Here is a 9,623-nt window from a genome sequence, read left to right as displayed (position 1 = left end):
CCGAAAACATGTTAAATCTGATCAAACTGGGCAATATCTTCATAAGGTTAAAACAAGCCATGTGCACTAAACCAGTACAATAACGTCAAGCTTATTGCAGATGGGAAAGAAATAGGGAGAGAATGCCCACAATTGCAATCAATACATGCGCTTGAAAAAATTCACAGAAGACATGTTGGGTTAAAATAGGCATGGGCTTTTGCTCTGTATTCATCATACCAGTTCTCAAATAAATCCAAATTTATTTTTCACATACACAGATTAGCAGATGTTAAAGTTGGTGCAGCGAAATGCTTGTGTTTCTAGCTCCAGCAGTGCAGTAAATGTCTAACAGTACAATACTAATACACAAATGATCCCAAGAAGAAATAATCCCGCTCAGTGCCTTCACTTCAAAGTTACATAATTGACCATTAAGCAGATATTCTCTGACAAAAACAGAAACCATTTGGACTGTCTTTCTAGCACTCTGTTTTAATCAGTAACAGCATTTCTTAGATCAGATTTCAGCCAAAAGTGTAATTTTGCAATGCAACTATGTGATTCATATATTTACATTAAATAAACAAAATAACCGCTAAATCACACATTGTGCATCTATAGTGATTTTTTTTTTGTCAAGTCGTGCCCCAGTTGCCCAATTCTTATTCACTGCAAACAGAACACACTGCTAGGCTAGCCTTCTTTCCAAAGCAGCACTTTGGTTGGTTCAAAAACAATATATATACTAGATCTGCTGTGGCCAAGTGACCAGTGTTAATATGACCCAGTATGTTGGACATCAGTTCTCCACCCAACCACTATCAGGAGGTTTCAATATGATGATTTTGCACTGTTGAGCTCTCGTGCCATTGCCTTAGTTCTTCCAATTATAGAAAGAGTATTTTAGGCAACAGTTTCCAGATGGGATACGATATTTTAACCTCCTGTGTCTCAGTGATGTTTTTTGAGTACCAAATATTGCTTGCGGGTGCAAAGTCAGAAATGGGTAAAGTAAAAGACAAAGCAAATCAGAGGTGGGTTGGTTGGCAACATTAACTAGAGATTGAGACCACGGCAGTGAGATCCTTTTTACTTTGTTACATTTAAAAACAGGTGAGGTTTGGCATTCGGCCTTCTGTGTTCTCTCATAGGTTACTGCAGCGGGGAAGCCTTCATTGGGATCATGATTCTGGAGTCCATGTGCTGAATGAGAGGAACTGAAACAGATACATGGTCAGATGAGAGTTCAAAGTAATTCATATTATTTTTCATTTAAAAAGTGTGCACACTATGTGAAAGTACACTTCATAACTGATTTTGCTGACCTGTATAATACACAACCTCATCCCAACCCTCATGTTGCCAAGCTGCATTCCTTGTGGCTTCTCTGGCCTCAAGGTCTTTGTAAGCTGAAATCAACAATGAAACACTATTATAAAATTAATGTTTGTCTTGTTTTAGAAAAAGAATAACACCTTTGTATATAAGATGTACTAGGCTTTTAGGCTGAGGCTACAAGAATGTTAGATCTGTGTGAATGAACGAGGGGAAAGGAGAGAGGAGCGATACAGCTGGTCTGCCTGGCCTCACCCCAGAGGTGGTGCACCATGTAGAGGTTTCCAATCTGGGAGAAGAACCCTCCAACAGCCTCACTATTGTGCTGGCGGTAGCCAATAGCTCTGGCCCTTGGGAAAACATGCCAATCACAGCATCAGTCACAACACTTCCCCACAACCAATGCTTCATCTTCACATTTGCTCAATGCCACCCCATGCAGATTATAATTGTTATATCTATTTAACCTTACTTTATACAAGTATTCAATTAAGAACATATTCTTATTTGTCATGATGACCTGTCAAAGAGGCGAGCACAGCAGCCATATACAATTATAATGGGCTACTGTGCATGTGGTGTCTCAAACAATGTTGACTGTTTGGACACTCATTTGACTACTCATACGGTTTGATTGAACTTGCTTGAAAACTATCATTCCAGTTTGGCAGAACCAGTTGGCTATACAGACAGTTGGATTGGACGTACTCATGCATTGAGACTGCTAACTGTATGGTGTGGGGTTGGAGACATTTCATTATTGGCTCTGAAGCAGTCCCATTAGTCATCGTATATACCATATCAATACCAATCATATACAGTAATTTTAATTAGCCAAATCATACTGACTTAATTCATGTTGCTTTAACAATGTGGCATGACTTTCTTTTTTAATTACATTTTCCCCAATTAGAATTGATAACTCTGATCAATTACTGAATCAAATAAATCAGAGGGAGTACGCACAATCACAAATTAAACTTATTTTGGCAGACAAGTTTGAATAATTCGGGACAATTAATTAACATTGAAATATTGAATATTTGTCATAAACAAACAAATGTTTTCAACATAAACCTGAGAGAATGGAGTCATCCAGGCTCATAGGCTCCTGTTGAATGTAAACAACTAAATTCAATCTGAAAATAGCAAGGACAATAGTATAATCTCCTTTTAAATCCTGTGCACTCTAGGATCTAACAGAGTATCAAAATAGTGTCTCACTGGAATAGCTTTAATTAAGGAGAAAGTGGGGAAGAAAGTGTTAACCAGAAAATAAAACTATATACTGAAAGTAAAGATGATGAGTAGTTCAAATGTCATCAGATTGCCTTACCAGTAATTACCCCACTCAATCATGGTGCCAGGCTGGAAAAAGGAAACATGAGAAAAAAGCTTTTGTATTTTACAGGAATATCAAAGTGTGTGACACAATTTCCTCCACAATTCAAAATTAATCATAAAGTCCCTTTCACATGGATTGCAATATAGGCCTACATTTATGAGCATAATGTTTCCATAGAGCATACACAAACTCTCCAAAGTTTATGTCAACAATTGCCCACCTTTTGCATTATCTCATGGTGATTCATATTTGTTCAGAAATATAGCACCATCCTAAACTAAACCCCTAGTAGTACTATGGTTAATGAGGTTCAGTCACTAAATACTCACTCTGAGCTGGTAGGACCTGAGCTCGTAGATGTTGGGTCCCTTCCTGGGGATGGGCTCATTCCAGAAGCTGAACTCCAGGAGCAGTTGGTTCCTACGAGACAACAGCATCTTTCCTCTCTCCTCCCGGTACTTCATGAACTCCTGTGGATGAACGTCAATCTGGGTGTCAACCTCATATCAATAAGCACATATGATACCACACTATCTAGAGAGGGGTTCTTTAGCTGTAGATTATAAGCCAGGGGTTATAGTAGGGCTGGAGCAAAAGCCAGCACACCCAGTAGCTCTTCAGAAGGAAGGTTGGCCACCCAGTATATGAGTTAATGTGACAGGTGACCTCAGACAATACTAGCATATGAAGCTATATTCTAGAATACTATATTCAAAGTGAAGGCTTCTAGATGCTGCCGGGGAGGAATTTACAGTCATGCAACAGTTTGTTACCTTGTTCTGCCTAAGTTTGCTCATGACCTCAGTCAGAGCTGGGTATCCTCCTCTATACCGCCACATATGGACTGGAAAAACACACAACAGAAATTCATTGGCAAAGCAATAATAAGCATATTCAGAGACATATCCATAATCCTTCTGATAAGTGTAAGGGCATTATTTCAGCAATGCAAAACCAACAGCCAGGTAACTACGGACAACATGTGTAGACATTACATGGGTAGGCTGGGGTTAGGCAAAACTGGTCCTGGAAAGGTAGATGTCTGCGGGGGCTGAGCAATTAGTGCTTTTTGAGGTCGCTTTGGTTTCGGTTCGACTATAAAAACTATAATCACAGTTTTCAATTATAAAGGTTGATTGCTGTAACACAGAATAAAACAATTAATACAAGTCCCATGATGGTTGTGACTGCCCATTACTTCTTATTACTTAATAACCATTAATTGATAAGCAGGTAGTGACTGCCCATTACTTTACGTGAATACATTATTTCAGTTGTTGTGTATATTACATTTGTTTTATTTGATTACTTTATTATTTAATTCCAAGTCTTCTTCTCATCTCTTCTCATCTCTATAGAGCTGCTGCCTATGCTTTCTGACAAAATCATTATTTTGTAGTTCTTCAAAGTAAATAAGTCATACTTTTATGACTGCTGAATACCAACTATTAATCACTTATATCATGTATTTTGAGGTAACAGCTGCTCTCTATATCACCTCACGATTGCACATTCTTCTCATCTGTAGCAGGCGTAAAAGAAACACTGACTGGCCAAGTATATGCACAATGGATTATGGTCATTGTAGGTAATTACCACGTTTTATGTGCTAAACTATGTAGAATATTGGCCTGTTGGAAACTACAACTCCCTACTACATCGCACAGTTCAGGCTGGATTTGATTTAACTCTATAGAGAACCTGCGCAATGTGCGCATTGAGCTCACAGAAAAAAGCTAATGAAATGGTATTCAAATAATTGAACCAACATTCTTCAATTAGTTGCACAGGGGGCTGCTGAGGGGAGAATTGCTCATAATAATGGCTGGAAAGGAGCAAATGGAATGGCATTAAACACCTGTACATCATGTGTTTGATACCATTCCACATACTCTGCTCCAGTCATTAACACGAGCCCGTTCTCCCCAATTAAGGTGCCACCAACCTCCTGTGATTAGTTGTTTAAAAAAACAATAAATAACCAACATTTCGGTTAAATGCTCAGCACTATTTGCAGGCTTTGTTATTATTGCCAAGTGGGTGTAACGCCGACTTAATTGAATCATCATATCACTACGAAAATGTGCGAGACTGGTTCAATGAAGGCCATTTCTCCTGAACTTAGGTTGCATATCCCTACAGGTGTGCCAATTCCAGAGAATGTGCAGTTCAACTAGACTAGAAAGTGGAGGAGTGTGTACTCTGCTGCCAGCATTCTTACCAGCCTGGTCCTGCTCTCCATACCAGGTGTTCCAGGTACCCACCAGCTCACATGGATAGTACTTATCATTATGGATAGATGGCAGGGTCTCCTCACTGTCAAGGGAAAACAATAACAAACACATTCTACCAGGGAGCCTAGCGGTTAAGAGCGTTGGGCCAGTAACCGAAAGGTCGGTGGTTCGAATCCCTGAGCCAGCAAGCTGGGAAAATCTGCCGTTCAGCCTTTGACCAAGGCATTTAACAACCACTGCCCCCCGGGTGCTGATGACATGCAAGTCGATTAAGGCAGCCCCCTGTTGGGTTAAATGCCGAAGACAGATTTTGGTTGAATGCCTTCAGTTGTGCAATTGACTTGGTACCCCTTTTCCCCTTATAATAATTGTTTGATATATAATATAAAAATGTGACTTATTATGACTATAACAGATTAACTGTTATTATTGAAGCCTGGATGCAATAATTTGATGTTAGCACAGAAACCACTGCAGCTTTCTTGTCAGGTTTCTCTTAGGACTTCAACATACACTTCCCAGCTAAATAGAATGCTCTATAACAATCCCCATCCCAAATGTTTAAAATATGCATTTTGGCGGTGTCTTCTGTCTTCTGTGTCAGTTGTGCAGATTATACGATAAGTAAAAGGTTATTATGACTTAGTCATCTTAAGTATAAGCATAGATAAATTATTCTACACACTGTTGCCATGCAAGTGAGTCAATTGCATCACAGGAATAAAACTGAAAACATTTTGGCAAACTCTGCCCTTACAGAAAAACCACATGAATTTCACGTGATCTTATGTGACGTTAATTTGATACCATGTGGCAACGTGTTCCAAAGACATGCTTTCATGTGTGGAAAATCACATGACGTGAAAACGTGTGTTTCTTTTCTATAAGGGTGCACAACCCACTAGTGACACCAGCTGTGCAGTCATAATATCCCAGCTACTACTACCGTTTACCTTATATTTCACACATACTCAACAACCAAATTAAACAACCATTTGCGACAGTACTACCCTCAGTATGGCTACTACTTGAGCGGCTTTAGGTATAAAGGCCTAGACTGAACAAGGTCCTTTTTACTTACCAAAGCTGGTTGTAGGCATCCAGGCACTCTGGTTTCACGTTATGGACTGTAACAGAACAAGCTCTATTAGACAGTGCCCTCTGTGTTGGAAGGGGTTAAATTGGTCACACTTTATATTACAGTCAAGGTCTGTAAGTACAGTGAAACAAGTATTGTAATTACACATTTCTACATTATGCTTATGGTTATTACACTGCACTCAAAACACTGAAATATAAAAAAGTAATTAAAGTGAACAAGTTACAGTAAAGCACAACTTACACTGGATTTTGTAGAGGTTGCTTTCCTCATTCTTGGTAAGCAAGTGGGAGTGGGCATCCTTTCTGGGATCAACTTTACGCACAAATAGCGACTTGAACCAGCTGTCTTCACGACTCCTATGGTTTGACGCTGACAACCCCCTGGAGAAAAAAAATACAGATGGTAGTGTTAATACACATGTGAACGGAGACATCTTGTGAAGTTACTGACTCATCTATTCCTGCAGCAAAGGATTTCACTGCTGAGTAGTGAGTTGAAGTCAGATCTGCCCATGCATGTATTCCACATTTCTCTACAGGTGAATGACAGCAAGGTCTATCTATGAATAATAACAGTAACTCATGCACTGTATGACGTTGATGCCCAAGCTGCCGACACACAATGTTTGAGAAAATGCACAGTAGTTTCCTACATTCAGTACCATTTCTTGCATGTCTCTGGCTGTTTCCAAAGTAAACAACAAGCATTGACAGTTACAGCTTGCCACAGACTACCACTGCTGCACATACAGTGGTGCTTATAAACTAAAAATTCTTAAAATAAAACCGATGCATCATTGACTAGTTGACATAAAGAAATGCTGATGTAGTAACATAGTCAATTAATGTCATGCAAAATACAGTAAGCTACACTATATATACACACACAAATGTGGATAACCCTTCAAATTAGTGGATTCGGCTATTTCAGCCACACCAGTTGCTGACAGGTGTATAAAATCTAGCACACAGCCATGCAATCTCCATACACAAACATTGGCAGTAGAATGGCCTTACTGAAGAGCTCAGTGACTTTCAACCTGGTACCATCATAGGATGCCACCTTTCCAACAAGTGAGTTTGTCAAATTTATGTCCTGCTAGACCTGCCCCGGTCAACTTTAAGTGCTGTTATTGTGAAGTGGAAACTTCTATGAGCAACGCCGGCACACAAGCTCACAGAACGGGACTGCTGAGTGCTGAAGCGTGTAGCATGTAAAAATCATCTGCGCTCAGTGGCAAATTGCATCTTGAAGCAACTTCAGCACAAGAACTGTTCCTTTGGGTGATTCATGAAATGGGTTTCCATGGCCAAGCAGCCACACACAAGCCTAAGATCACCATGCACATTGCCAAGCGTGTAAAGTTTTTGCCGCCACTGGACTCTGTAGCAGTGGAAACGCGTTCTCTCGAGTGATGAATCACGCTTCACCATCTGGTAGTCCAACGGACAAATCTGGGTTTGGCAGATGCCAGGATAACACTATCTTCCCCAATGCATAGTGCGAACTGTAAAGTTTGGTGGATGAGAAATAATGGTCTGGGGCTGTTTTTTATGGTTCAGGCTAGGTCCCTTAGTTCCAGTGAAGGGAAATCTTAACGCTACAGCATACACTGACATTCTAGACGATTCTGTTCTTCCAACTTTGTGGTGACAGTTTGAGGAAGGTCCTTTTCTGTTTCAGCATGACAATGCCCCTGTGCATAAAGCGAGGTCCATACAGAAACCGTTTGTCAAGATCGGTGTGGAAGAACTTGACTGGCCTGCACAGAGCCCTGATATCAACCCCATCGTACACCTATGGGATGAATTGGAACGCCGACTGCAAGCCAGGCCTAAACAGCCCTCATTAATTATCTTGTGGCTGAATTGAAGCAAGTCCCAGCAGCAACGTTCCAACATCTAGTGGAAAGCCTTCCCAGAAGAGTGGAGGCTGTTATAGCTGCAAAAGGGGGGACCAACTCCATACTAATACCCATGATTTTGGAATGAGATCTTCGATGAGCAGCTGTCCACATACTTTTGGTCATGTAGTGTATATCCACAACAGTAGCTCTACCTTTATAATAATGACCTTGAGCATGTGTGATAATTCACTGTTAGACAGACACGTACACTAGTAACTGGGTATGCCGTGCATTAACTTCAAGAATGTAACCATTTTAGAATAGCTCAAATTAGAAGGTGCACTAATTAGTAGCTTATCAAATAGAAGACAGGCCAATAGTTGACTGGCTAACAATTTATGCTAGCTTGCTAGCAGTCATTTGTTCAGGTTCTCTCCTGCACACTTGCAGCATAGACGAGTCAGTGGGAGCCTCTATTCTCCTAAATCGTCAATGGAACAGAAGTCAGAACCGAAACGCTTTAAATCCTAAACGTGAAAAGTAATAATAGTCACACCTGGATAAAACGACGGTCTGTCCTGTTGACTGGGCCGTGTTTTTTGCCTGACTCAGGCCATTGCCAAATCTCTGAAGGACTCGCGTCGCCATCTTCCATTGCGTGTTCATTACGCCGAATCGGTTGCAAAACATTTCTTAAACGGAAGCAAACGGAACAAATGGGGCGGGACCTAGCTGAATTTGTCCAATAGAAGCTCTCGTTTTGTTCTGTTTGCTTCCGTTTGGTTCTTAAACGATAAACGGTTTCCGTAATGAATACACCTCCGTCTTATGCAAAAACACTATTATTACTTTGTCTACAATGTAGCCACCAGGTGGTAGTAAAACACAAATAAATGAATGTTGTGACCAGGGGAGGACCACCTGTCCTCGGTACTATATTACTGTTTTTACATACACACTTGAAAAGGAGACTGGTGTGTGTTCCTCTTCTTTGTAGACTTCATTTCTTTATTTTTTGCTTGACTGAATATATCTACTGTATTTTCTATGATTGGGGATAAATGGAAGACTTTATTCATGCATTCTAAAATCTTTGATGATGTGCCTGTTCTAAATTCCCCAGCCTCCAGGACAGTCTACATCAGGTGACTGGAATGATATACTATTTTTTTATGTACTCTTCCAGCCGACGCTTGACTGACCTTCATGTCTTAAAGTAATGATGGACTGTCGTTTCTCTTTGCTTATTTGAGCTGTTCTTGCCTTAATATGGACTTGGTCTTTACCAAATAAGGCTACCTTCTGTATACCACCCCTACCTTGTTACAACACAACTGATCAACTCAAACGCATTAAGAAGGAAAGAAATTCAACAAATGTACTTTTGGCAAGGCATACCTGTTAATTGAAATTCATTCCAAGTGACTACCTCATGAAGCTGGTTGAAAGAATGCCAAGAGTGTGCAAAACTGTCATCGAGGCAAAGGGTGGCTACTTTGAAGAATCTCAAATACTTTTTTTGGTTACTACACGATTTCATATGTGTAATTTCATAGTTTTGATGTCTTCACTATTATTTTACAATGTAGAAAATAGCAAAAATACAGAAAAACCCTTGAATGTGTAGGTGTGTCCAAACTTTTGACAGGTACTGTATACACACTACATGACCAAATCACCTGCTCATCAAACATCTAATTCCAAAATCATGGGCATTAATATCCAGAGTCCAATGGCGGCAAGCTTCACACCATTCCAGCCGACGCTTGGCATTGCGCA

General features: G+C 40.2%; 1 protein-coding gene across 1 annotated transcript; it reads right to left on the bottom strand.

Annotated features, from left to right (window-relative positions):
- Window positions 1-175: 175 nt before the first annotated feature.
- LOC135546407 (protein NipSnap homolog 2-like) lies at window positions 176-8,536 on the bottom strand. Its single transcript, XM_064974818.1, has 10 exons — window positions 8,401-8,536; window positions 6,239-6,378; window positions 5,978-6,023; window positions 4,884-4,978; window positions 3,436-3,506; window positions 2,992-3,132; window positions 2,654-2,685; window positions 1,573-1,667; window positions 1,308-1,391; window positions 176-1,199 (listed from the first exon to the last, which is right to left on the bottom strand). The coding sequence occupies exons 1-10, from the start codon at window positions 8,532-8,534 to the stop codon at window positions 1,135-1,137; spliced, it is 903 nt and encodes a 300-aa protein (XP_064830890.1). The 5' UTR covers window positions 8,535-8,536; the 3' UTR covers window positions 176-1,134.
- Between the last annotated feature and the right edge of the window lie 1,087 nt (window positions 8,537-9,623).

This window comes from Oncorhynchus masou, chromosome 9, assembly GCF_036934945.1.
Source record: "Oncorhynchus masou masou isolate Uvic2021 chromosome 9, UVic_Omas_1.1, whole genome shotgun sequence".
Classification (NCBI taxonomy): domain Eukaryota; kingdom Metazoa; phylum Chordata; class Actinopteri; order Salmoniformes; family Salmonidae; genus Oncorhynchus; species Oncorhynchus masou.
Note: the sequence above shows the minus strand (reverse complement) of the source record. Positions and strands in the feature narration are given on the sequence as shown.

Bases quoted from the DNA above. Each gene is read 5' to 3' on its own strand.
- LOC135546407 (XM_064974818.1), bottom strand. From the start codon at position 8,534: ATGTTTTGCAACCGATTCGGCGTAATGAACACGCAATGGAAGATGGCG. The intron at 1,668-2,653 runs GTAAGGCAATCT...TGTTTTCCCAAG, and splicing joins ATTGAGTGGGGTAATTACTG to GGCCAGAGCTATTGGCTACC. The intron at 1,392-1,572 runs GTGAGGCCAGGC...TGTTGATTTCAG, and splicing joins CATGGTGCACCACCTCTGGG to CTTACAAAGACCTTGAGGCC.